Source organism: Panthera pardus, unplaced genomic scaffold (genome assembly GCF_024362965.1).
Source record: "Panthera pardus isolate Hobbes unplaced genomic scaffold, ASM2436296v1 HiC_scaffold_16, whole genome shotgun sequence".
In the NCBI taxonomy this organism is placed as follows: domain Eukaryota; kingdom Metazoa; phylum Chordata; class Mammalia; order Carnivora; family Felidae; genus Panthera; species Panthera pardus.
The window spans coordinates 155,168,810-155,196,700 of record NW_026526721.1 but is presented as its reverse complement, the minus strand read 5'-3'; the positions used below and the strand labels follow the sequence as shown (position 1 = coordinate 155,196,700).

Below are 27,891 nucleotides of genomic sequence, written 5' to 3'. Positions count from 1 at the left end.
CAGCTCAGGTCACGATCTCATGGTTTGTGGGTTTGAGCCCTACGTCTGGCTCTGTGCCTCCCTCTCTCTCTGCCCCTCCCCAACCTGCACTCTCTCTAACAATAAAGAAACATTAAAAAAAAATTTAAAAAGGGGCACCTGGGTGGCTCAGTCGGTTGAGCGTCTGACTTTGGCTCAGGCCATTATTTCGTGGTTTGTGGGTTCGAGCCTTGAGTTGGGGCTCTGTGCTGACAGCCTGCTTCGGATTCTGTGTTTCCCTCTCTCTCCACCCTTTCTGTCTTTCTCTTTCAAACATAAATAAACATTAAAAAAAAATTATAAAAAAAGATAATACATTCTGACTAGTAGGGTTTATCACAAGATTGAAAGACTGGTTTAACATTTGACATTCCACCAATACCATTCACAATATCAACAAAATAAAGATTAAAAATAACATGCAGTAGCTGCTATGCTAACTTTTGTTTACATACTTACTTTAAGTTTTCTAATTCCTGTTTTCTCAATGGAGAGGAAGGTGGAGCTGGAATGAACTTATCTCCATCATGGCTTTTACTGCTAAAATAAAGACAGACTCTTAATTATAAAGAGCAAATAAGCAATTAAATATAAAATTTGGTTGCCCGATCCCCACTCCCATGCAATTTTTTATGCCAAAAATGCAAAAGAGCCAAAACAACCAATGAAAAAATGCTTAGTAACTTGGTAACACCAATGTGTTAAAGCTATACTGTATTTCAGCTTCTTTTCTCCAATACACAATATTGCTTTTAAAAATATCTAATTGTTCGGGTGTCTGGGTGGCTCTTTCAGTTAGGTGTCCGACTTCAGCTCAGATCATGATCTCGTGGTTTGTGAGTTCGAGCCCCGTGTCAGGCCCTGTGCTGACAACTCAGAGCCTGGAGCCTGCTTCGGATTCTGTGTCTCCCTTGCTCTCTGACCCTCCCCTGCTCATGGTCTGTCTCTGTCTCAAAAATAAAACATCAAAAAAAAATTTTTTTTAATTTCTAATTGTAAACAATATCTCTACAAAGGAGACCACTCTCGTATTTTCACACATTTCTCATTCTTCTGATTGCTTTTTTTTTTTTTTTTGTAGCAACTACAGTAAAAGATAACCTCTTGATGGAGGTGGAAAAAACCCCACAGTTTTGTTTCAAATTTTCTTTAATGAATGTATTTTTATAATAATCCAGAAAAAATGCTGGGAGGAAACACTTGAATTTAAAGGTGCTATGTGTAAAAATAACTTTATATATGATGGTGTTTTATGATTACTAGAAACTCTCTTAGTTTCTAGAGATTGGTATAACATTTATACAAAAAAACCTAGAAATTAATAGAAATATTTTAGAGGTTAGTGATTTACGGTATGTTAAGACAAAAGGCAAAGGATAAGAATAAGTGAGAAGTTTTAGGATTTAAGTATTTACTTTAATAAAAGTAAAAACAAAGCCCTATCCTTGAGTGCGAAAGGATTTCTTTACAGCTGTATCTCCTGTCAATGAAAAGCTGTTTCTTTCCACTTTCCTCTTCCAAGGTTCTGTCCTCACTTGGCCTTCACTTTATTTCTCCCTTCCAGAAATACTTAACATTCATACTTTCCTTTCTTCTTATTCAAAACAGGGGATTTAGGAAATTCAGTCTGGAGATTTTAAGAATTCATCTGTAGGACAAAGGGGCTCACGAATGAAGTCCTGAGGGGCTTCACCAAAGGGGGTCCAAGGGATTAGAATACCTGCAAGTTTCGCCGCTTTCGCTGCTCTCCGCGTTCCCACCTAATTGGTTACTATTTTTAGACCCATTTTCCTGCTTCGGATCTTGCTGTTCTTCCGGTAAGAGCAGCAAGGCATTTCGGAGACAGATGGCTGCAAACTCCATGCTGGCTACAGGAATGGCTGAAGACTGTCCATCGCTTGAAAGAGTAAAACCGAATTAGCCAAGTAAATAACATAAAGAGGAGTAAGACTTTTCTATTATTGGGAATAAAACCAATAGAATTATGAAAGAAAATGTGCCCTCTGACAGGGAAAATTTGAAAACAAGCCACTCCAAGAGAATGCTAAAGCACCCAAATCCTAAACGGTGCATATCAAGTGTAGGAAGCATGAATAATACCCAGTTGTATCTCCAGGAATGGGACTAGGGATGGAAAACGACTTGGAGGTGATCTGCAGTGCCCATGTTAACACAACAGAGGAGTTACAGACAAGGAAAATTGTAACAAGGGCCAGGACAGGTATAGTAAGAACTGGAAAGAAAGGTTACACCTGAGCCTTGTTTCAGTTGATCCTCGTTTTCGAAAATGCTTTGTTTTGTCTTACAATATTTTTTTTGAGATTTTATGTTATTTTATTTTTTTAAATTTATTACTTTTTTTAAACGTTTATTTATTATTGAGAGACAGAGCATGAGCAGGGAAGGGGCAGAGAGAGGAGGAGACACAGAATCCCAAGCTGTCAGCACAGAGCCCGATGCGGGGCTTGAACCCACGAACCGTGAGATCATGACCTGAGTCAAAGTCGGACGCCCAACTGACTGAGCCACCCAGGTGTCCCTTTTTTGAGATTTTATATAACTTTCTATTGATACACCAAACTAAACTTTATTAGGGGGAAAAAAAAGTGAAAAGTAGTAATAATTTTGAAATTTTAAGTCTTTAAAAAATAAATCTGCAGTATAGTTGAAATAAATTAACACGAAAATAATGTGTGCCAGATACTATTTTAAAACTTTGGGGGGGCTCAGTTAAGCGTCTGACTCTTGATTTTGGCTCAGGTCACGGTCTCAGGGTTTGTGAGTTTGAGTTCCGTGTCGGGCTCCATGCTGGTAGTGTGGAGACTGCTTGGGATTTTGTCTCTCCCCCCTCTCTCAAAAATAAATAAACTTAAAAAAAAAAAAAAAAACTTTGGAAAAACTTTTAAATGGTAGAGAACAATTTTATTTTTGGGGAAGGAAAAAAACAGCAAATTTTTTACAAAGCCTACTACTTTAAAAATAATAGCAACTCCAAATTGGAATCTTTTTTTTTTTTTAAACGTTTATTTATTTTTGAGACAGAGAGAGACAGAGCATGAGCGGGGGAGGGGAAGAAAGAGAGGGAGACACAGAATCTGAAACAGGCTCCAGGCTCTGAGCGGTCAGCACAGAGCCCGACGCGGGGCTCGAAGTCATGGACCGTGAGATCATGACCTGAGCTGAAGTTGGACGCTTAACCGACCGAGCCACCCAGGCGCCCCGGAATCTTTCTTTATATAAGATAAAGATGTTCATATTTAAAAGCTATTCAACTGAAGGTCCTGCATGTGACAGCTTTAAATTGCTTTGGTTACTTATGTATTTGTATTTTTTTCTCCTAATACTAAGAATCAGGTTTAGGGAAAATACCTAAATAAAAAGCAGCAATGATACACTATATAAAATTTTAAGAAACATCAAGATGCCCTCTTCTGGACATTCTGAATAATGGAACTGAATAGACTGGGTTCTCTGAGCCATCAACAGTCTCAGCACATACGTAACTAAACCGAAACCCTGTGTCAGATAATATAAACTATGGACTTATATATGAGGCTCTGGTTGTTGAAGTAGAAATAAAACCTAGTTGCAAAGTGGTTCCTCCTATGAAAAATCTTAAGCATATTTTTATACATAAATGACATTGAGAAATAATATCAAATATCTACGCTTTCTCTCTCTCTGCATAATACTTACTTATATACGGTATTCTGTATGGACTGCGATGCCAGAACTATTTTACGATGATAGCCTTGACCAACAATAGACTGTACAATTCCTTTCTTACTTGGAAGGCCTTTAGTTTCTTGTTCAGCAGTCTGCAAAAACACACATAATTTCCAATTAATCAATGCAACTGTAAGACAGGATGTGAAAAATGATCTAATATTTTTCGAAGTACTCCAAGGAAGTTCCTATGATCCACCAGTGTGGAGTTTTGGTGATAAAGGAAATATGTTCAGTACCGAAGAAAAGGATGGTTAATTAGTACATGAAGCGGGAAGTCTGTCATATATGTTATATTTTAATATGAAGTCTGAGGTAATTCTAAGGAAAAAAGGCAATTCAAGAATGACTTAAGCATTTATTTAGAATGATCTAGTTAGAATATCCTACACCCCGGACACCATGCTGCATCAGAGTAAGGAAACAGGAGAGCCGCAAAAACTCAGAAAGGGAAGCCACTCTACTTCCTAGAACCCAGCGTGTCTTTCTTAATTGAAAGCATTAATTAAATTTTAACAACATATAAACTGGGACAAGCTACATGTTAACATTTACACAGGGACAATTCTTTCCTTCTAGAAAATCGAAATTCTAAAACCCTGTAAACATTAGACCGACAACAGTAAAAGCTACCTACACACACACAGTGTTGGGATGTCTCACGAACACAGCAGCATCACCTCACTACGAGAACTTAATGTGCCAGCGGCATTTATCTTCCCGTCATTCGAGGTCTCTGGGTTGCCTGCAGGTGGAATCCCACCCTGTCATTTTATAGAGTCACGCAGCTCTCACGTGCAGGAATAAACTGGAGGCGACCCATGTGAACTCGCAGAGCTAAACTCTGCCCTGCAAACAGTCCTTCTCTAAGCGCGTTTCTGTACTGTTACTCACTGCTCCTACTGGAACTTTACTGTAGTTGTACTTCCAGCCATGACTTCTGATAAAACGGGGATTCACTGTATATTCATTTTAAAAAGAAAATATTACACAGTGCTTAAAAAATACAACAAAACTGCTCGGACTGGAAATTTTGTGTCGAGGGGGCAGCCAAGCAAGATCAATGAAAAGTAACAAAACGTGGATATTCTGAACCATTCTTGGAAGGCACTCCCATTCTGACTTCTTTTCCTATTCGTGGTGATAAATTTATGATTCATCCATACGTTCCTTCCCGATCCGTAAGGTCATACAAGATCACGCAAGCAAGATGTGGAAGTGCAACAGATGAAAACAAAGACGGAATGGAACTGTAAATCCACAATAATAAACTTTCTTTTCTTTTCTTTAATTTTTGTTGATGTTTATTTATTTTTGAGAGAGAGCGAGTGAGCGAGCATGAGTGGGGAAGGGGCAGAGAGAGGGAGACACAGAATCTGAAGCAGGCTCCAGGCCCTGAGCTGTCAGCACAGAGCCCGACGTGGGGCTCAAACCGACGAACTGCGAGATCATGACCTGAGTTGAAGTCGGATGCTCAACCGACTGAGCCATCCAGGCACCCCTTAGCAGCCTTCTCTTAAATTGGTTACATACTCTCCCTATAGTAAAGTCTGTGGTTGTTTTTAAATTAGCGGATCTTTTCTCATGTATCATACCCATCCAAGTAAGTGTAAGCCCTACTTCTGCCAAAAGCAGTCTGAAGCCATGTCCGTCAGATAAACAGGACATAAATGATCTCCTCAGCATCACCAATTTAACAATTAAGTTGGTTCTTTTTTAAAAAAAATATTTTTTAACTTTTATTGGGGAGAGAGAGAGAGTGAGTGAGAGAGAGGGCCAGTGGGGGAGAGAGAATCTTAAACAGGCTCCACTAAGATCCCGTGATCCTGAGATTGTGACCTGAGCCCAAATCAAGAGTTGGACACTCAACTCACTGAGCCACCCAGGTGCCCCAAGTTGTTCTTTTTATTAAAAGATGAATTTATTTCTGAGGGTAGAAACTGCTTTCTTTAGCATTCCTTCTATCCCAACTCAATACATTTTATGGAATTTTATTTAGAGTTTATAATTTCTGCTTTTGGGATTTTACTCTCTGGTTTTATTAGAGAGTGTTTGGGGGTTGTCTTAGAACTGTCTTTTAGGGCACTTCAGCATCCTTTTAGAAGGAAGAGAGAGCACACAGACAGACAATTATTTTTGGCATATTTTCTATTTGTAGCACAAACTGAATATTCTGACATCCACCAAATTATGGCAATTAAGTCATCTCCACCATTTTTTAAAAATTAGAGATTTAGAACTTTGCAGAATGGGGCAGTGACTTCATAATAAAATCCACAGAATGAAGACAGTCTGAAAAGCACTACTTCTAAAAATAACAACTTTATTGTTTTAATTTATTCCTTTTAATGTTCATTTATTTTTGAGAGAGAGAGAGAGAGAGAGAGAGAGAGAGAGAGAGAGAGAGAGTGTGTGTGTGTGTGTGTGGGGCAGGGGCAGAGAGTGAGGGAGACACAGAATCCAAAGTAGGCTCCTGGTTCTGAGCTGTCAGCACAGAGCCCGGCAGCGGCTCACCAACTGTGAGATCATGGCCCAGGCCGAAGTCGGAAGCTCAAGCGACTGAGCCACCCAGGTGCCCCTAAAAATAAGTCATTTTAAAAGAAAATATTAAGCCTTACTGTATTTCTCTACTCCCTGGTTGATGTAATTCCCTGGTTTCCAATAACTGTCCAAATGAGAGGCTTCCAATACTTAAATTCATGAATGGATTAAAGAGAATAAACAATTCCTAGAGATTTTTGTTTTCAAAAGTACCCATTCTGCCTAGAATTATTTGTCCATTAATTTAAGAATTACCAAATAAGAGGGGCGCCTGAGTGGCTCAGTGAGTTGAGTGTCCGACTTCGGCTCAGGTCCTGATCTCACTGTTCGTGAGCTCAAGTCCCACGTCAGGCCCTGTGCTGTCAGTGCAGAGCCCGCTTCAGAGCCTCCGTCTCCCTCTCTCTCTGCCCCTACCTTGCTAGCTCGCTCTCTCTCTCTCACAACGAAACAAATAAAAACATTTTAAAAATTAAAAAAAAAAAAAAAAGAATGCTCCAATAAGAAAGTTGTCTTTTAAAAGGCAAATTACAATCAAATAAATCCTTAAAGCCCCTCGAGGACGGCACGCTTCTCTTTCCCCAGGGGGATACAGATCATCAGCCACGTAAATACCACGTGTGAGAACCGCCAGGCAAACGTCCTTCCGCACGCGGGCTGCGGCAGCGGTTCCTCGGCAAGTGGCGAGGGCAGCCGACGCCTCTCGGGTCGCCGACGGCAGGCACACCTCAGGTGCCAGGCCACCCCGTCTCCACACAGCCAAGGAGCACGGCACGGGCGGGGGGCGGGGAGGACACGGGTGTTACAGGCGTCTGGCGATTCTCATCCAAGCGGTCTTTCCCCCGCCCCCACTGACCGCTCCCCACTCCAGATTCCCAAGGCTTCCAGCAACCCCCACGTGCAGCTCATCTAGGCGAGGACACCCACGTAAACCGGCCTCTTTGGCACAGTCACGGGGGACGCTCCTGTGGGAGAGGCAGTCCGACAGTCCGTTTACTGGATCGAAAGGAAAGCGACGTCGCACTCACGGGGTTACCGTCGGTCCTTTTCTACCCACCTGTGCAGGTGCCATTCTCACGGCCTCAGACGACACGGCCCCCGCCCCCAGCAGCCAGCGGACCACCGTCCCACCAGATTCGACCCTCTCAACGACTCCACCTCTTTAATATGACTGCTGACAGAGGCCGCGATGCTTCGAGAAGCAGAATGTCAACAAACGACTCTCAGAAACGAAATCTTTTGTCCAACTGTTAAAGGACGGACTACGTACATTCCCCGAGACTTAAAAAGGGAATGAGGTCTCGTATGTCTCCCGGCGTTTGCTGCTTTCTATGTAACGAGCTGGGGGACGGTTCAAAACGATGCCCAAGGGGCACTCACCCCCTTGTTTGCAGCAATGCAGCACTCGGCCAGCCGTAGCCAGAGGCGGGGATTTGCGTGATAAACCTGAACAGCTTCAATCAGACACTCAAAGGCGGCAAGAGGTCTTCCGATGTGAAGAAGCTGAATTCCACAGTTATACAGCAACTCGTACCTCTTGTTGGTTAGTAACGTACACATGGGTCTTCCTGAAAACTTTTTGCCTAGTGAGACAAATTAGGTTAAGAAAAAACTCATCAGGTGAAAAAAAGCAGTCACACTGAAAACACTTATCCCACGAACTCCTTGAATGCTACCTCATGTAATATCGGTGACCCCACTGTAAAGCTGTAACAGCTCTCTCCCAGTGATGATCGTCCCCCTCAACCCCACAAACATTCTCCAGAGTCATTTCAGTTGCCTGTGCTGGTGCAGCCAGACAGCAATCTTCCAGAAAGGCAAAGAAAAGAGACAGGACCCACGGACTCCTCTGTACCTTTTCCACCTTTTTAGAAGATTGCAGTTTTTTCTTTTATTTTTCAGAGAGAGAAAGTGTGAAAAGTGTGAGTGGGGTAGGGGCCGGGGCAGAGCGAGAGAAAGAAAGAAAGAAAGAAAGAAAGAAAGAAAGAAAGAAAGAAAGAAAAGGAAGAAAAGAAAGAAAAGAAAGAAAGAGAAAAAGAAAGAGGGAGAAAATCCCAAGCAGGCTCCATACTGTCAGCACGGAGCCCAATTCAGGGCTCAAACCATGAACCGAGATGATGACGTGAGCCGAAGTCGGATGCTTAACCGACTGAGTCACTCAGGCCTGATTCCACTTTTTTTGTTTTTTTTAAACTTTCAGTTTGGTTAACCATTTTATTGTCATGTGCTTTCTTACCCAGAAACATGCAGCTAATGTTAGGGGATTTAGCAACTTTTCTATGAACATACAAATTAATATACTATACCTACAAAGACTATGGTTCGCTTTTTCAAAGTTTCAGTCTATAATAAATAAAGACTACTTATAATTTTGGATACATTTTTCATCTGTTAGTTTTATATTTCAATAAGGTAAATAACTGCTTGGTTTTAAGCATTCCAGGTGAAGGATTCATATCGTATGAATATTAAATAAAAGACTTCAGGAATTTGCTCAAAAAGATTGTTAGATACTACCAATAACCTCACATGTGAAACCTTGGAAATAACCTATAATAAAACTAGGTTAGGAGTGCCTGGCTGCCTCAGTTGGTAAAGCACGGGACTCTCTATCTCTGGGTCACAAGTTCAAGCACCACACTGAATGCAGAGCTTACTTGAAACAAAAACCAAAACAAAAAAACCCAGCTTAGCAGTTGAGAACTCCCACAATCTATTTTGCTTGATCACGTTACCATACGTGATTACTCATCTCTGTATCCATGAAAAAGTGAACGTAATTTAGGTTTCCTTGATAATTACTCCTACCACCCTGTTATTTGAAGTAGCAATATCTACTAATGCCCAGAGTCAAACCTGTTGGGAAGGGCCAATGTTAATTTTAGGTAGGCACATGAGGCATACATTTGGACCACCTGATCTCTAATCTACCTATTTATTTTTATTTTTTCTTTAAAAAAATTATTTTTTAAATTCCGGTGTACATCAGGTACGGTGTTATATTAGTTTCAGGTATAAATAGAGTGATTTGACAACTGCATACGTGCCTCAGTGCTCAGCTGCTCTCTAGTGTCACGCCCTCCTCAGGCGGTCAAATACGAACTGCCTTCCAGCAAAGAGCTCACCTGGATCAGTGCTGCCTGCACTGAGCTGTGCACAAACATTGTCGTTCTCCTGGAGGGCCTTTTTAAAGTAGAAAATTCCCAAATTGTGCTTGCTCATGGCAAAATGGATACAACCAAGATTATTCCAGAACATGCATCTCAAGCATTCACCTGAGAACACAGATAAATTTGTCCACAGATTTTACTGTTGATACATGCCACACAAGAGTCAGCCACGCAATCACATCCGCTAGGCCCTACAGAAAAGTTCACGAGGCATTTGAAATTTAAGAAACATCTGAGAATTTTGTAAGCTCCTTTCCTTTCACAATCTTTTCTTACAGGTGATAAACCAACTGTGCACATCAATTTTGTTAGCCTGTTTAGTCTTCGTTTCCGATTCAACTTTTAATAGTTATAGGCAAATGATACAATAACGCAAAGGACAAAAAATATGTATTAGTAACATCATATGCGTTACATCCACACAACAAACTACTATGTAGAAACTGGAAAGAACAAAGTATATGTGGAAACATTTAAAACAGAAATGTATTCAATGAATAGCAAGAATACATCAAACAGAACACATAAACTCCCGCTTTTGCTTGTTAAACTTTAAGTCTCTGCTGTTCATTTATATTTTTTAAATTTATTTTGAGAAAGTGCAGGCATGTCTGCGCACATGCATGCACAAGCAGGGAAGAGGCACAGAGGGAGAGAATCCAAAGCAGGCTCCAAGCTCTGCTTGATCCCACGACTGAGAGACGGTGACCTGAACGGAAGCCCAGAGTGGGATGTCCAGCCCAGCCGCCCAGGGGCCCCTCCGCTGTTTTTAGTTCCTATGTCTTTACACATCACTATGGCTCGGCTGGTTAAGCGTCCAACTCTTGATCTGAGCTCAGGTCACGATCCCAGGTTGTGGGATCAAGCCCCACGCTGGGTTTGTGCTGAGAGTGCGAGCCTGCTTGGGATTCTCTCTCGCTCTCTCTCCTCTGCTGGCACCTGCACGTCCACACCCACGCACTCTGCCAAAATAAACATTTAAAAAAATGTATCACTATGGCTGAGCGTCTTTCTCCTCATGCTTGTTAGGCATTTGTATCCTGTATTCTGCTTCTTTATGGTCTTTCCACTTTTTCACTTGGTTACAGACGTTGTTCCTACTGGTTACCTGTTAGTATGCTACAGAAAACTTGGGTCATGTCTGTTTCAAATATTACCCACAATGTCATTGGGTCATCTGTCTTGTGACCTGGTTCAGTGTGTGTGTGTGTGTGTGTGTGTGTGTGTGTGTGTGTGTCTGTTATGTTTTTTTTCTTTTTAATTTTGTTAACGTTTATTTATTTTTGAGACAGAGAGAGACAGAGCATGAACGGGGGAGGGTCAGAGAGAGGGAGACACAGAATCCAAAACAGGCTCCAGGCTCTGAGCTGTCAGCACAGAGCCCGACGCGGGGCTCGAACCCACAGACCGCGAGATCATGACCTGAGCCGAAGTCGGACGCTTAACCGACTGAGCCACCCAGGCGCCCCGTGTGTGTTATGTTTTTAATGTTTCACGTTTTTACGTGGTTAAATTTAGTCATCTTTTAAAAATTTTTACTTATCTTTAAAGACAGAGTGTGTGAGTGGGAGAAGGGCAGAGGGAGAGAGAGAATCTTTTTTTTTTTTTTAATATATTTTTTTTAATGTTTATTTTCTTTTGAGAGACAGTGAGAGACAGAGGCAAGAGCAGGGGAGGGATGGAGAGAGAGGGAGACAGAATCCGAAGCAGGCTCCAGGCTCTGAGCTGTCAGCACAGAGCCTGACACGGGGCTTGAACTCAGATGGCGAGATCATGGCCTGAGCCAAAGTCGGCCGCTCAACAGACTGAGCCTCCCAGGCGCCCCGAGAAAGAGAGAATCTGAAGCAGGCTCCAAGCCCAGTACGGAGCTCACCTTGGGGCTCCATCTCACCACCAGATCATGACCTGAGATGAAATCAAGAGTCAGATGTTTAACTGACTGAGCCACCCAGGCGCCTCTAGTCACCGCTTCTAAACTCTATGCTTCTTGGTTTGATCAAGTCTTCCCTACCACAAAATTAAAATACTCAAGTTGTTGTTGCTGTTGTTTTAGCTGCTTTTATAATTTTTACATTTTAATCCTTCATTTCTCTGGGGTTTGTTTTGGTGTAATGAAAGCAATCTAAGCTTCAGGATTCCTCTTCTGAATTGCTTCCCAAATGCTCCAAAACATCTCCCTGACAGTCCATCTATTCCTCAATGATATAAATGCCAGACTAGACACAGAAAATTAATAATCAGGATATTCAATACTTAATACTAAAATCTAAAGGTTTTCTTCTGACATTTTAAAATTAAGCAAGGATATTTTAAAAAGACAAAAACTAGGTTTAGGAAAAGAGACAGTAGGAAATACGCTAAAATGTTTAAAGGAGACTGCCTCTGATACTAGCACTGTGAACACTTTAAGAAACATTCTCTTCCCAAATCTCTAATAAGCATATTTTGTCAGCAGCAAAACCTAAATTTCACATGTGAGAAGAAAATGAACAATTTTGACATTAATAACTATGAAAAATATCAATACTCAGCAATCAAAAAGAATGAAATCTTGCCATTTGCAACTACGTGGATGGAACCGGAGGGCATTACGCTAAGTGAAATTAGTCAGAGAAAGACAAATATCCTATGACTTCACTCGTATGAAGACTTTAAGAGACAAAACAGATGAACATAAGGAAAGGGAAACAAAAATAATCTAAAACCAGGGAGGGGGACAAAACAGAAGAGACTCTTAAATATACAGAACAAACAGAGGGTTACTGGAGGGGGGGTGGGGTAAATGGGTCAGGGGCACTAAGGAATCTACTCCTGAAATCATTGTTGGCACTATATGTTAACTAACTTGGATGTAAATTAAAAAGAGAAAAGAAAAATATCAAAAAATAAAACTGCTGTATAAAAACCTTTCCTATTACGTAATCTTAACCATTCACTAGTCAACCACATGCCCTGCTCTGCACTCCACTGCAGAGCCTGACAATGTCAATTCTGATATCTACCTCAAGACAATCCTAAGCAAAATTTTCTCAAGCATATTGAATTTTTAGTCTGAAAGATCATTTCAGTGTTTGGGTGTTACGGGCTTCTGAGGGGAAATTTTGACAATAAAAACAGCAAAAATGAAAATTTAGCGGAATTAAAAATGGGTACTCAGGGGCGGCTGGGTGGCTCAGTCAGTTAAGCGTCCAACTCTGAACTTTGGCTCAGGTCATGATCTCACGTTTCTCAAGTTTGAGCCCCATATTGGGCTCTGTGCTGGCAGCACGGAGCCTGCTTGGAATTTCTCTCTCCCTTTCTCTGTGCCCCTCCCAGACTTGCTCTCTCTCTCTCAAAAAATAAACACACACAAAAGTTAAAAAAAAAAAAAAAAGCATACTCAGAATAAACAGAATATCCAAGAACATTATAATGGAACAAACTGCTTTTCTCCATCTTTTACCACCCCACCAAACAGAGGACGTAAAAGGGCAAGAGGGGTTGAGTATGTTCGCATATGCGGTCTGTGCTCAAATCTGAATAGAATCTAAAACAAAATGTATCATAAAACTTACTCATCCTTTGCATTTTTAAAAAAATTTTTTTCATGTTTATTCATTTTTTTCAGAGAGAGGGAGACAGAGCATGAGCAGGGGAAGGGCAGAGAGAGAGGGAGACACAGAATCTAAAGCAGGATCCAGGACCCAAGCTGTCAGCACAAAGTCTGACGTGGGACTTGAACTCACGAACCATGAGATTAGGATCTTGAGCCAAAGCTGGGCACTTAACCGACTGAGCCATCCAGGCGCCTCTTCTTTGCATTTTTATTTTTATTTTTAGAAAGAGGTGGGGAGGGGGGGGGTGGTAGCGAGACGGACGCTCGAGGCACCTGGGTGGCTCGGTCGGTTGAATGTCCGACTCTTGATTTCCGTTCAGGTCATGATTCCAGGGGTTGTGGGATCGAGGCCCGCGCCAGCTCCGTGCAGAGTGTGGAGCCTACTTAACACTGTCTCTTTCTCTATCCCTCCCCTACTCACACTCATGGTCTAAGAGAAAAAACAGTAATAAAATAAAAATAAAAAACTATAAAAAATCACCCTGAAGAGAAGTACAGGAGACCACAAAAGACAGAGAGCCAGAAATAAAATAGCGTACTAGAATTTCATAATTTTCTTTTACCTGTTTTCATGAATCCTGGATGCTCAGCAATGTTTGAACTATTTAACAGCTTCACAGCTTTTCGATAATTGCCTCTTAAGTACTCAAAATTGCTTTTAAGAAACAGAGAGGGGGCAGACTGTAAAGAAAATATAAACTGTTTATACTCTGTCTTCACATGTGTGATGTGAGGTCACAACTGTACCACTATACTGGTATGTATTCAAGAGCGTAATTTAAGTCATGCTCACAAAAAACCATAGCTCCAAAATTTTCCATTGCTCTCACAACCCCAAAAAAGAAACTCATCAGAAAGCACCTCATAAACTCAATTCAGAGTCTGCCCTAAAAAATGCATACACCATATATGTATATCTATTACACCACTAACTGGAAGCCAACTTAACAGCACGAACTAGGCCTTTCATTTCAATGACTATTACAGAGACTGACGGTCTCCCTTACTTTTTAGGATACAAATAATCAGATGCTTTTCCAAAGAGGGATCTACAACAGTGTCATTCTGTGGACGGAAGAACCGCCTATTTTCGAGAGTGAGCCTTGCCGTGGCAAAGATCACATTTTGGGAGGCGCGCGGAGCCTCACTTCTCTGGAAACCCCCGTGGCGGCGGGCGCACAAGCGTGCCCACATCTGCAGAGCGCACACGCAGCCAGGAGGACCTCGGGCATCCCGGCCCCCTCACGCCTCGCTCCAGCTTCGCTGCAGGCTTTCCAAGTCCTTGCTCCCGCTCCGCTGCCTCCTGGTCGCCGAGGAAACAAGGGCTCGCAGGCTCATTCCCGGCAGCAGTGCCCCCTCCGGATCTGGGCATCACTGCCAGTCCGCAGCATCACTACTTCTTGTTTCTCTCTCCCTGGGACTAGGGCATCCACTCAGGCAGAAATCATGCCTTTTATCTCCAAACAGCTTTGGTGACGGTGGGCCGGCTAGTTGGGCCTTCCCCCCTTAGCCTCCAGTCTACGCCTCAGACCTGGGCTACCGCTTGTTCTCCTCAAAAATCACCTGAGCAGTGACCCGCTGACTAATCTGGGTCCTGCCTGGGATTTCTAGGGTCAATTTACCCGAAGCTCTCCTACTACAAACCGTATCTCCTTATGACTCCATACTTAAAATTAACACTATTCCTGAAAGCATCGCGGATGTGTACAATTCTGTTTTCTCCCTCCATAGTCCTAAAAACCATGTATCAGTGGAGTGGACGGAAGGAGCACCGTGTCTCCAGTACTCTGGCATTAGTCAAAGTGAAGGTCAAGCCAAAGACCGTTTGGAAAGGGCAGGTTTGAGCCACAACCGAACTGTTCATCTTTAGTAAGTGGTTTGAGTGTAAACTAAAAAAATCCTGAGGTATCTAATAGTAAATGTTTGCGTGAATTATGATAAACAACTCCCAGAATGCTAGACAGCTATTTAAAACGGTGGTTCTGAGGGTTGCATACGAAGGGAAAATGCAAGCTGCAATTTTAAGTGAGAAAAGCACTGCATTAAATTAGAGACAAGGTGTGATCACTGCTTCACAACTCCATGTCAAGGCTCTTATCTACTGGTAGATATACACTAGATTAAGACTGAAATCAATTACTTAAAACTGGCAAATTAAAGAAAAAAAGAAAAAAGGAAGAAAAGTCAAGAAGAAACTTACATTTCCGGCTGTGTTCATGACCGACTTGATTTCCCTTTTGCATGCTTTCAGGGACTTCATTTGGATATAAGCTCTCACTTTATACTATTAAAAGAAAATGCTAGTATGTAAGAACAATGGTACATTTACACGTGGTGAGGCAGCTTGACTTTCTAGCTAAGGACATTCAACCCAACCTGTTCACAACATAGTTATGCCAGTTACTTGCAAAAGCAAATTTTAAATTATCTTAAAGAATCTATTTTCACTGTACTCTCAGAAGACATTCTAAAAAACAAAAAACATGGTAATGGTGGAATAAAACTTACACCCGAATTGCAAGCAAAACTCCTAACAATTCTTTTATTTTTTAAAAGTTACTTTATTTTCGGGGCGCCTGGGTGGCTCAGTCGGTTGGGAGTCCGACTTCGGCTCGGGTCACGATCTCACAGTTCGTGAGTTTGAACCCCGCATCAGGCTCTGTGCTGACAGCTCGGAGCCTGGAGCCTGCTTGGGATTCTGTGTCTCCCGCTCTCTGTGCCCCTCCCCTGCTCCTGCTCTGTGTCTCTCAAAAAATAAGCATTAAAAATCAGTGTTGTATTAGTTTCAGGTGCACAGTATAGTGATCCAGCGCTTCTGTAATTCCTACCAGTTCTTACGTGCCCACAGCTAACTAAGAATGAATCTTAATAGTCTCCAAACTGATTTTGCCATCCAATACACCCAGGCCATTTCTCTCAATCTTTTATCAAGGAATTAAAAGAAATGATACTGCATTATCATCTTAAGCAAATGTATTTAGAAGGATGAACATGCTTTTAAATTGTAATACTCCAAAGCCAAAAAGACATACATTTTTTTTCACATTTTTTTATATTCATTTACTGCTTTCGATGATCTTCCACATTCGTCATCATTCCTGACTATTAGCAACCACGCATGACGCAGACTCTCGCTTCGAATTTACCTGATGGATCTTGGATCTTGCAGCTTCTATCAGGGCTCCACTTTCAGCTTTGTGATTAGATCCGTCTTTGCTGGTGTTGTTACCAGTCTGTAGGGTGGTGACACAAAGTTAACTGAAATTAAGATTTCTTTTGCCATAATTTGAATCAGTGATTTCCAAGCGTGCTAGTCTGAATCACTTAGCGAGCATTTCCAAACTTCAGAAGCCAGACATTCAGGTGTAACAGTCTGGAGTAACAGGCAACTTTTTTTTTTTTTTCTTAAGGAAACTCTACTTTTGAGAAGCTTGCACTAAGCATGATGATAGCCAGGTTTAAAAAGCACAGATATGACTCAAGCAAAAGTTGAGGTTATCCTTCTGGAACCCAGAACAGATCACGTCATTCCCTTCTCAAAAATTTTCTCTGGTATAAACACTGGCAACATCACACCCTAGATTCCTAGCAGCGTTCAAAAGCCTTCACACTGAGACCCATTATTGGAGTTGCCAACCTCACCTCCTGACCTCCACTGACTTTTCAGGTATACTATACACTTAAGGTGGCCGGAAATTCCTCCAATATTCCACTCTCACGTCTGTGCTGTTTTCTCTGCCACGACGGCCACCCTGCTCCAGCCTGCTGCTTCTGTCTACTCAAACTATATCCTTCAAGGCCTAAATCAAACATCCAAACTTCCTTCCCCACCTTCCTCCCAGTCCCTTGACAGATGCTCCCCAGCTCTCTCCTCCCACACACTGGAGTTCCTCGAAAAGCGAAAACGTTTTCATTTTTGTCACTTTAATAGCTAGCAAAGGACACAAGCATCTGTTGAACAGAACTGCATTTTCTCAACTCTTATCAGTACTGAATATAAAAATAAAGTATTTTACCACATAGTGTTTAGGAATAATGCTAAGATGATTTAACCAAATTCTTTTTTTTTTTTCAGTATTTTTTTAACGTTTATTTATTTATTTATTTTTCAACGTTTTTTATTTATTTTTGGGACAGAGAGAGACAGAGCATGAACGGGGGAGGGGCAGAGAGAGAGGGAGACACAGAATCGGAAACAGGCTCCAGGCTCCGAGCCATCAGCCCAGAGCCTGACGCGGGGCTCGAACTCACGGACCGCGAGATCGTGACCTGGCTGAAGTCGGACGCTTAACCGACTGCGCCACCCAGGCACCCCTTAACGTTTATTTTTGAGAGAGAGAGAGAGAGAGAGAGAGAGAGAGAGCGCGTGCGAGCGGGGCAGAGGCAGAGAGAGAGGGAGACAGAATCCAAAGCAGGCTCCAGGTTCCAACCTGTCAACACAGAGCCCGACGCAGGGCTCAAACCTACAAACCGTGAGATCATGACCCGAGCCAAAGTCGGATGCTTAACCAACTCAGCCACCCAGGCGCCCCTGAAGTATTCTTACCAAGTCTCTTATCAGAATATGTCATAAATGTGCATTCTTTCTAAAGAACTTTCATGATGAAATATTTTCTAGTGAAAGCTGCCTGTTTATCCAGCTTTGGGGTTTCTATTGTCTTAATTCTAATCTTTACATTCTGTAAAATTAGTATCTCACACATGCCAAGATGCTAACATACTGAGACCCTCGTAAGACGCTGGTAGGAACGTAAAATTGTGTAACATTTTCAGCCTCTGTACCACAGGCTGGCAGTTCCTCCTAAGATTAAACACAGAATTACCATACAATCCAGCAATTCCACTCTTGGGCATGGACCCAAGAGAAATGAAAACATGCCGCCACAAAACTTGCACACAAATGTTCACAGTAGCATCATTTCTATCACCAAATGTGGAAAACAACCCCGATGACCACCATCTGATGGATAAAAAACTGTGGCAAATTGATACAATGGGGTATGATCTGGCCATAAAAAGCAAAGAAATATACATGCTACAACTTGGTCAACTTTGAAAGTATCAAACTAAGTGGAAGAAACCAATCACAAAAGGCCACATATTATATGACTGCATTTATATGAAACGGCCAGGATAGTCCAAATTCACAAAAACAGAAAGTACATCAGGGGCACCTGGGTGGCTCAGTCGGTTAAGTGTCTGACTCTTGGTTTTGGCTCCGGTCACGATCTCATAGTTCAGGAATTTGAGCCCTGCATGATGCTCCACTCTGACAGCACAGAGCCTGCTTAGATTCTCTCTCTCTCTCTCTCTCTCTCTCTCTCTCTCTTTCTCTCTCTCTCTTTCTCTCTGCCCCTCCCTGCTTCCTCTCTTTTGCAAAATAAATAAACTTAAAAAAAAGAAAAAGATTTGTGGTTGCCAGGGGCTGGGGGAAGGGGAAAAGAAAAAGTGCTAACGGGTACGGGGTTCCTTTTTGGGGTGATGAAAATGTACACAGTGGTGATGCTTGTACAACTCAGTAAGGATACTAAAAACCACTGAATTATACAGTTTAAAAAGGTAAATTTTGTGGATGCGAATTATATTTACCTTTGCTTTTTTTAGGTCATTAATAAAAAAAAAATTTTTTTTTAGTTAAATAGGCTCCATGCCCAACGTGGGGCTCAAATTCATGATCCTGAGACCATGAGCCACACACTCTACCAACTGAGCCTGCCAGATGCCCTCATTAATAAAAAATTTAACTCATCTGTCTCTCCCTACGTAGCCTGTGGGCCACCTGAGGGTAGGCATAATTCTTTTGATTTTTATTCATTAAAAAAATTTTCATAAACAACAACAAAAAATAAGCTGTAACAAAAAAGATTTTTTTGAGGTATAATTGACATATAACATTGTTTTAGGTCTACAACATAACAATTAGATATCTGTATCAAGTGTGAAATAAAGAGGTCTAGCTAGGGGCGCCTGCGTGGCTCAGTCAGTTAAGTGTCGGACTTCGGCTCAGGTCATGATCTCACGGTTCGTGAGTTCAAGCCCCGCGTCAGACTGTGCTGACAGCATGGAGCCTGGATCCTGCTTCAGATACCGTGTCTCCTTCTCTCTCTGTCCCACCCCTGCTCACACTCTCTGTCTCTCAAAAATAAATAACACTGCAAGGAAAAAAAAATAAGTCTAGTTAAACCATCCATCACTAGACTGTACAATTACAAAGGTCTTTTTCTTGTGCTGAGGACTTTGAATATCTACTCTCTTATCAACTTTCAAATATGTTATACAGTATTATTAATGATAGCCACCATCCTGTACAATGAGTTACATTTCAATAAAGCTGTTAAAATATTTAATAACCATACATTTTAATCTGATCACCTTACAACACTCACCTCATTCTTCCCATTTTTGTTATTGTTACCCTGTGAAATCATTTTTTCTAGGACAGCAAGAAGATGCAAAGCTTTCTCAGCTTGATAGGTTAATATATATAGGTCTACAAGCAAAAAACACACTGCTTGGGCAAATTTTTCTTCTGGGGGAAAAAAACAGGAAAAGAAAAGTTACAATCCAAAGTAAAGCAAACATTTCAGACCACTCCTCTCCCCAGATTCCTAAAGAGCAAAGCCTAAATCTTTATTTTTGTTTTGTTTTTTGTTTTGAAATGTTTATTTATGTTTGAGAGAGAATGAGAGAGAGGGCGGGCGGACATGTGTGGGAAAGGGGCAGAGAGAGAAGGAGACAGAGTATCCAAAGCGGGCTCGGTGCTCTCAGAGCAGGGGTCAAACTCATGAACCGTGAGATCATAACCTGAGCCAAAGTCAGGCGCTTGACAGACTGAGCCACCCGGGCGCCCCCTAAGTCTCTTTATTTAAATGTGTGTTCATCCCCCAGAGCCATGAAGGGAAGCAACCTGCAATACCAACAATGCGATTGCAGTATTCTCCATCTGAAGGCCTCCCGTCGCTGGGTTTCCACTAGCTGATCCTTCTTTGGCAAAATATCTACCAACACACCAAATGAGGAGAATCACTTCAGGTAGAAGGAAACCTCAATTCCTGTACCTGCTCAGCTACTTACTGGATAGGTTGCCTCTATATATCAGCGAGCTAATTTTTACACCTCAGCTGGCTGACCTGTAAAATGGGGAGAATACTTCACCTGCTTGAAGGCAGGGGAGTGAACCAGGTGATCTCTTGAGGTTCCTTCCAACTCTAACAAGGACTTCAAAGGAAGAAGAGCCCAATGAAGAGAGAAAGGGTAACCTGGCATGTCATAATACTATTTTCTTTTCCTTTCAAAAGAGAAGATAAAAGGAAAAATAAGATCTAAAAAAGGATGCTAAAATCAAGACCAGAAAAATTTAAAAGCCCTTAAGAGCCTTTTAACAAGTCTTCCCGATTCCATTCTTGTTCTTACAGAGCAGCCGGAGTGGAATCAATTGAAAACTAGAATCAACATGGTTGATGCACAAATGTCATATATCTCTACGGGTTTCACACCACTCTTTTTAAGTTTATTTATTTTGAGACAGAGAGAGAGAGAGAGAGAGCACTGTCAGCAGAGAGCCTAATGCAGGGCTTGATGCCAGGACCCTGGGATCATGACCTGAGCCTAAACCAAGAGTTGGACACTCAATCGACTGAGCCAACCGGGCACCCCTCCATCCCACCACTACTCTTAAAACACTAAGTCCTTGGGGCACCTGGGTGGCTCAGTCGGTTAAGCGTCCGACTTTAGCTCAGGTCGTGATCTCACGGTCCATGATGTGGAGACCCACATCGGGCTCTGTGCCTGGAGCCCGCTTCGGATTCTGTGTCTCCCTCTCTCTCTGCCCCTCCCCCACTCACATTCTGTCACTCTCAAAAATAAAAACATTAAAAAAAATTAAAAAACCAAGAAAAACATTAAGTCCTTACCCAGGCCACAGGACTTCACCTGTTCCTTACCTTGCTGCCTCTGACGTCACCTGCTACTGTTCTCCCCACCTGGCTCCAGCGTCAATAACCTGCTGTTCCTCTCACTCAGCAAACTCAAGCTCATCTCAGATGCTCTGTACACACTATCACCTCTGGCTGGAATGCCTGCCCCTCAAGAGTCACGTGGCTCACCTCCTCTCTTCACTCAGGTCTCTTTTCAGAGGCTGTCTTACCCCAGGCCTTCCTTGATTGCCTTACCTAAAAACAGCGTTCCCAGTCCATCTGTATCCTCTTACCAATTTTAGCTTTTCTTCATGGCATTTGGCTACCTCACAATACATACTTATTGTGTCGCTCTCTCTCGCGTTAGAATATAAGCTTAACGAGGGTAAAGGCTCTGTTTCAGTCACTACATTATCTTCAGAACCCAGAACAGTTTGGGTCCACCGTGTATGTTCAATCAATACATGCTGTGTGAAGAACCAAGCAGTAAAGTTTTTAAAAATAACAATAACGATTTTCAAAGAAGAAGAAAAATGGATCTGAATTCTGCCTCGGTGGCTTTATTCCACTTGGCCACCGTACATATGAACAAGATTTCATGAACGGTTCCCGAAATTCTAACAACCAGCTTCGTAGGGGTGCCTGGCTGGCAAGGTCGGTGCAGCGTGCGACTCCTGATTTTGGGGTCACATGTTCAAGCCCCACATCAGGTGTAGAGATTACTTTAAAAAAAAAGGCTTTACAGAAAAATACATCTGAGGGGGCGTCTGGGTGGCTTAGTTGGTTGAGAGTCCAACTTCATTCTGGCTCAGGTCAGGCATGATCCCACAGTATGTGAGATCAAGCACAGAGCCTGTTTGAGATTCTCTCTCTCCCTCTCTCTCTGTTCCTCCCCAGTTCACATGTGTGCGCACTCTCTCCCAAAATAAATTTAAAAAGGAAAATCCATCCGTGTCATCCCGGAGGTATAATTCTGATTTCCAGCTTTACAGAGAAAGGAACTGGCCGCTGTTTACACCATCTTCGCCACGGGCATCTCTCCTGCCCAATCTGTCCAGCCACCATGCCCTCAGGACAGAGGAAGAGGGGAGCACCTTGAAAACGCCTCCCTGGAGCCACAGGAAACAGCCACTCAACCAGCTGACGGCAAAAGGGGACCCTGTAACTCTTCCCAAAGCCCCACAGAGGAGCCGTCACACTCTACTTCTTATCCTGCGGGAACCACATTAGCAATCAGGTGTTTATAAGTCAAGAACCGGCATTAGTGTTTTGAATTTAAAAGAAAGTAACCTAAAGAAAAAGACAAAAACATGACCACAACTGAAATCTGACTGCTTGTGGGCTGGAAACAAACAGCCCTCTCTAACAACCATCTCCTGGATCTGGCTTTGCTGCCTTATTTGCTCCCTCTTTCTTCCCTTGCCTGTACCTTTCTTACTACGCTTACTCGAGGCTGCTAACTGCAAGATAATCGCAACACCAAAACAGAGTCTGTGCTATCTACTCCAGGGATTCCCCACAAAACTGTCAGGGGGGCAACAGACAAGAAAGTACCACGCTGTCCGCTAACATCCCCAGTCTTAATACACTGCTCAATAAAGAACGGATCAGGTACACGAAGCTGTGTTCACACAGCAAAGGAAAAAACAAACAGCACGAAGTCTTTCCAATTAGCAACCTCATTTCTCATCACAATTTGCAAAAATCGAGGGGAAGGAGTGGGGAGGAAATGGGAGAAGAAAACCCGGGTTCATCTAAAAGTAACGTCATTCTTATCTTTTTTATCTTTAGTGGCTAAAACTGGACACAGCTTTTTTCCTTCTTTCTTTTTTTTTTTAAACGTTTATTCATTTTAGAGACAGAGAGAGACAGAGCATGAATGGGGGAGGGTCAGAGAGAGAGGGAGACACAGAATCTGAAACAGGCTCCAGGCTCTGAGCTCTCAGTACAGAGCCCGACGCGGGGCTCGAACTCACGGACCGCGAGATCATGACCTGAGCCGAAGTCGGTCACCCAACCGACTGAGCCACCCAGGCGCCCCTCCTTCTTTCTTTAAATACTGGCATGTGATTCCTTGATTTAACTGGGTAAGAAACTACCAGAGCCCCCTCTGACTATGACAGGGAAGTTCTGGACTTGAGAGAACATACCAAAAGGTTCTATGAACTGGTAGAGCTTTTCACCAACTGCTATGGCCTCTGAGTACTGCCGCAGATGATACAGAAAGACTGCCTGATTGTAATACAACATGCTGTTCTCCACGTCGTCTAAGCCATCCATTTCTTCGACAGCTGAGTGGACCTACGAAACAGTCAGCCAGGATATGTTCTCAAAACGGTAAGAAAATAAAGAGAAATGAAAGAAGCTATGCGAGTAAACAGGAACACAGGCCAACATTTCTCACTCTGATTTTTCCACATTTTCAACAGAACTTCCAGATTTTAATTATTCTTACTAAAAATTATTTTATTAATAATAAAATTCCGTTAAGTAAAACATTTTCATGGGACTTTATGTAGGCAAGGCAAGGCAAGTCTGTTCCTTGCCACTGTGAAGAACGTTTCAACCGCCAACATGGCTTTTGAACTGGTTCCCCACTTTGTAGCCTCCTTGGGGGCGAGCAAAACTCAAAACAATCTTTCCCATGTGCACTATGTTACGCACTATGTATACATAAGCTTGATTCCATTTTGTAAAAACTAAACTAAAACTTAAACATTAACAAACAGCTAACTACTTACTTAACTATGGGCCAGACCTGCTACATTAAACATTTTCCAGAGAATATCTCATTTAATCCTTACCATACCTCAAGGACATAGACATTATCATTCCCATTTTATAAATAAGAAGACCAGCACAAAAAGCTTAACTATCTTGCCCAAGGCCTTATAGCTAGGAAGTATATTTTCTGAAATTCCTCTTACGTTCAGGTTTTGTTCCCATAACTTAAAGAAAGCAGATTTTTTATTTTATTTAAAATTTTTTTCTCATGTTTGAGAGACAGCACGTGCACGCACAAGCAAGCACAAGCAGGGAACGGGCAGAGAGAGAAAGAGAATCCCAGTCAGGATCTGCACTGTCAGCACAGAGATGGACGCAGGTCTCAATCCCACGAACCGTGAAGTCGTGACATGACCTAAGCCAAAATCAAGAGCTAGACACTTAACTGACTTGAGCCACCCAGGAGCTCTTAAAAAAATAGAATCTTTAAATAAACAACAAAAATAGGCTATTGATGGCTTTACTAAACATCTACATCTGATACCAGGAAAAAAAAAAAAAGTTTGCATTGTATTATTTTTTAAATTTATTTTTAGGAGTTTATTTATTTTAACAGTGACAAAGAACAAGTTGGGGAGGGACAGAGAGAGAAAGAATCCAAAGCAGACTCTGCTCTGTCAGTGCAGAGCCCGATGTGGGGCTCAGATGCTTAACTGACTGAGCCACCCTGGGGCCCCCACACTCTGCATTTTAAAGCTAATGACTACCTGCTTATCCCCTCCCTAAGTTATTGCAGTAGGCTTACAAATTTTAATAAAGTTTCATAGCCATTCTGTACTTTCATGTAATACACAAAGCTGGAATTAGTATTAAAACTAATCTTTCTTTGTCACTATGAAGATTGGAATAAGTTACCAAGCAATGTTAAATAATTAATTCTAAGACTGACGTTCCCCTACATTAAGCAGTGGAACTTTGATACACATGATGAACTTAACGTTTTGCTAATGACAAGGTACCGGAAGTTTCAGGACACATAGTGATCTGTAATCAGACATCTGCAGACTTCAGTCATACATGCGTTAAGCCTGACAGGGAGGTGCAAATGTTACCAACTGGTCCTCTCTGACCAACAGCACGTGCATCTCAGTGAATTTGGAGCTTCTGTATAATCTTCACTTACCAAGTCACTATCTTCCCATGATTAAAAATAGTCTCTGTAGAGAAAACTCAATTTCCAAAGAAAGACAATACTTCTTGGTAGTAATGTAATGCAGAGAGAATGAGCTAAGAAAGGGTTAATTCTTAGCCAGAAAGGGGGGTTTTGGACAAATTAAGGAATTTTGGATTCAAAAAGGATTGACCTTATGACATATATAACCGCCACACTTTCTGTGATTCACGAAAAACATGAACTTGTTTGGCTCTAGCCAAAACAAAAACTATTCGTTAAATGAGATAAAGCATAATAGAAATGGAATGGGTTGAAAAGGTATGTATGTAACTATGCCCAGGGCATAGGACCTTGAAGAGAAGTATGATTTAGAGAAAAGTTAGGAGACACGGGTATAAACACCTCTAGGACACACAAGGCAGTGGATTGCATGAGGGGTATTACTGAACCAGCCTTATTAAGAATCAAGGCTGGTGAAGGGTGCCTGGTTGGCTCAGTTGGTTAAGCGTTTGACTTCAGCTCAGGTCATGATCTCATGGTTCGTGACTTCAAGCTTCATGTCGGGCTCTGTGCTGACAGCTTAGAGCCTGGAGTCTGCTTCAGATTCTGAGTCTCCCTCTCTCTCTTCCCCTCCCCCACTCAAGCTCTGTCCCTCAAACGTTAAAAAAAAAATTAAAAAACCAAAAGGTGGATCATTGTTTAAAAAAAAAACAACCACCTCTGATTCTTGATTTTGGCTTAGGTCATGATCTCATGGTTCCTGGGATGAGCCCTGCATAGGGCTCTGCCCTGACAGGGCGGAGCCTGCTTGGGATTCTCTCTCATCTCTGTCTCTCTCAAAATAAATAAATAAACATTAAAAAAAAAAGGCTGGTGAAAGGATTTTAAAAAGCAGTTTTCTTGGCTTAACAGGAAGCTTGCAAGAGTCTCTTTCTTATTCTAAAAAAGGTTTTGGGCAGGGGCACCTGGGTGGCTCAGTCGGTTGAGCGTCCGACTTCGGCTCAGGTCATGATCTCACAGTCTGTGAGTTCAAGCCCCACGTCGCGCTCTGTGCTGACAGCTCAGAGCCTGGAGCCTGCTTCAGATTCTGTGTCTCCCTCTCTCTCTGCTTCTCCCCTGCTCATGCTCTGTCTCTCTCTGTCTCAAAAATAAACAAAAACATTAAAAAAAAAAAAAAAAAAAAAAGGTTTGGGCAGTGCATCTGGATGGCTCAGTCAGTTAAGCATCCGACTCTTGATTTCAACTCAGGTCATGATCTCAAGGTTCGTGAGTCTGAGCCCCAGGTCAGGTTCTGCACTGACAATATGGAGCCTGCTTGGAATTCTGTGTCCCTCTCTCTCTGCCTCTCTCTCAAAAATAAACAAACCTTTTTTTTTTAAATTAAAGGAATAAAAAAATAAAAAAGATTTTGGGGTACCTGACTGGCTTAGTTGGTAGAGCATGAGACTCCTGATCTCACGGTTGTGAGTTCGAACTTCACATTGGGTGTAGAGATCACTTACAATCTATAAGAAAAACTCAGGGTGCCTGGGCAGCTCAGTTGGTTAAGCGGCCGACTTCGGCTCAGGTCACGATCTCACGGTTTGTCAGTTCAAATCACATATCGGGCTAGCTGCTGTCAGTACAGAGCCCACTTGGGACTCTCTGTCCCCCAGTCTCTCTGCCCCTCCCCAGCTTGCTTGCTCTCTCTCTCAAAATAAATAAACTAATTTTATTTTATTTTATTTTTTAAATTTTTTTAACGTTTTTTATTTATTTTTGAGACAGAGAGAGACAGAGCATGAACAGGGCAGGGGCAGAGAGAGAGGGGGACACAGAACTGGAAGCAGGCTCCAGGCTCTGAGCCATCAGCCCAGAGCCCGATGCGGGGTTCGAACTCACAGACCCTGAGATCGTGACCTGAGCCGAAGTCGGATGCTCAACCGACTGAGCCACCCAGGCGCCCCAATAAATAAACTAATTTTAAAAAATGTTAAAAATAAAAAGAGTCAGAAGGTCTGGGGGTGCCTGGATGGCTCAGTCCTTAGAGCATGCAACACTTGACCTTGGATTGTAAGTTTGAATCCCACATGTAGAGTTTACTTAAAAAAAAAAAAAAAAAAGAAGTCTGAAGGTCTGGTTTGAATCTTGCTCTTACTTTTCCTGGCCATATAAATTAAAATCATTAGGCTCTCGACCTATCTCAAGGGTTGAATATGAGAATTATAGGAGATAAAACATAAAACGCATTTAATATGGAATTTGGAATCACATAAGAGTTTGATAAACATTGGCCATTTTTCTTTCTTTCTTTCTTTTTTTAAGTTATCTCTATGCCCAACATGGGGCTTAAACTCACAACTCTGAGATCAAGATCGATGCAGCCAGTAAATTACTTCACTCCTGTAATCAGGAAGAGCCTGAACAGGTTACTTATTTCTAACAATACCATGTATAGGGTGATACTGTAGAGTATCTTTACTCCTAAAAAAAATTACAAAGAGCCTGGAGGGGTCACTTATTTCTAACTAGGTCACGTTTTAGGGTGATACTCTACTGTATAATGGTACCCAGGAACACAGGACAGGGGCTCAAAAAGGTCTCAAGACCTTGAAGCGGTTCAGAGGCACAGGCCCTAGAGTCAAAGAAGACTGGGTTCACGGAGCTGTTTTCGTTTAAGAGCTTTGCGTCTTTGGACAATTTACACCGGCTATCTGTACCTCAGCTTTCGCATCTGTAAAATGAGAAACATCATAGTGGCTGCTTTATAGGACTGCTGGAAAGAGGGAGGTGCTGCATGCACAGTTCTCAGCAGGGCCCTGTTACATAGTAGGCAACAAACGTCTGCCACCCGACCCTACCATCATCGTCATCTTCGTTAGCCCTCTTGATTACCAAAGCTCTGACCCTGTGATGTGAGAGATGTTGCTGTTATGACCGATGACCAAGGCAAGCACCAAACCATATATAAATCAGAATATCTTCTATTTAGTCAATGAATCATCTCCTGATCCAAAATGCTAAAACAATCTCACATGATTATAATCAGAT

General features: G+C 42.2%; 1 protein-coding gene and 1 non-coding gene across 10 annotated transcripts in view; one reads left to right on the top strand and one right to left on the bottom strand.

Moving 5' to 3' along the window:
* The window catches only part of CNOT10 (CCR4-NOT transcription complex subunit 10), a 71,149-nt gene that overhangs the window by 24,793 nt on the left and 18,465 nt on the right, over positions 1-27,891 (bottom strand). For 6 of the 9 annotated variants that reach the window (XM_019418599.2, XM_019418597.2, XM_019418596.2 and 3 more), the window contains exons 4-13: positions 23,114-23,264; positions 19,434-19,576; positions 16,194-16,280; positions 15,248-15,331; positions 13,611-13,728; positions 9,408-9,557; positions 7,663-7,865; positions 3,715-3,836; positions 1,739-1,915; positions 478-558 (exon numbers count right to left, since the gene is read on the bottom strand). In XM_019418599.2, the coding sequence (XP_019274144.1) occupies positions 478-558; positions 1,739-1,915; positions 3,715-3,836; positions 7,663-7,865; positions 9,408-9,557; positions 13,611-13,728; positions 15,248-15,331; positions 16,194-16,280; positions 19,434-19,576; positions 23,114-23,264 (1,316 nt within the window). The remainder of the gene's footprint in view (positions 1-477; positions 559-1,738; positions 1,916-3,714; positions 3,837-7,662; positions 7,866-9,407; positions 9,558-13,610; positions 13,729-15,247; positions 15,332-16,193; positions 16,281-19,433; positions 19,577-23,113; positions 23,265-27,891) is intronic. The other 3 variants (XM_053904076.1, XM_019418593.2, XM_019418595.2) reach the window with 1 other exon arrangement.
* TRNAR-CCU (transfer RNA arginine (anticodon CCU)) lies at positions 26,277-26,349 on the top strand. Its single transcript has one exon. It is a non-coding gene; the product is annotated as a tRNA-Arg (tRNA).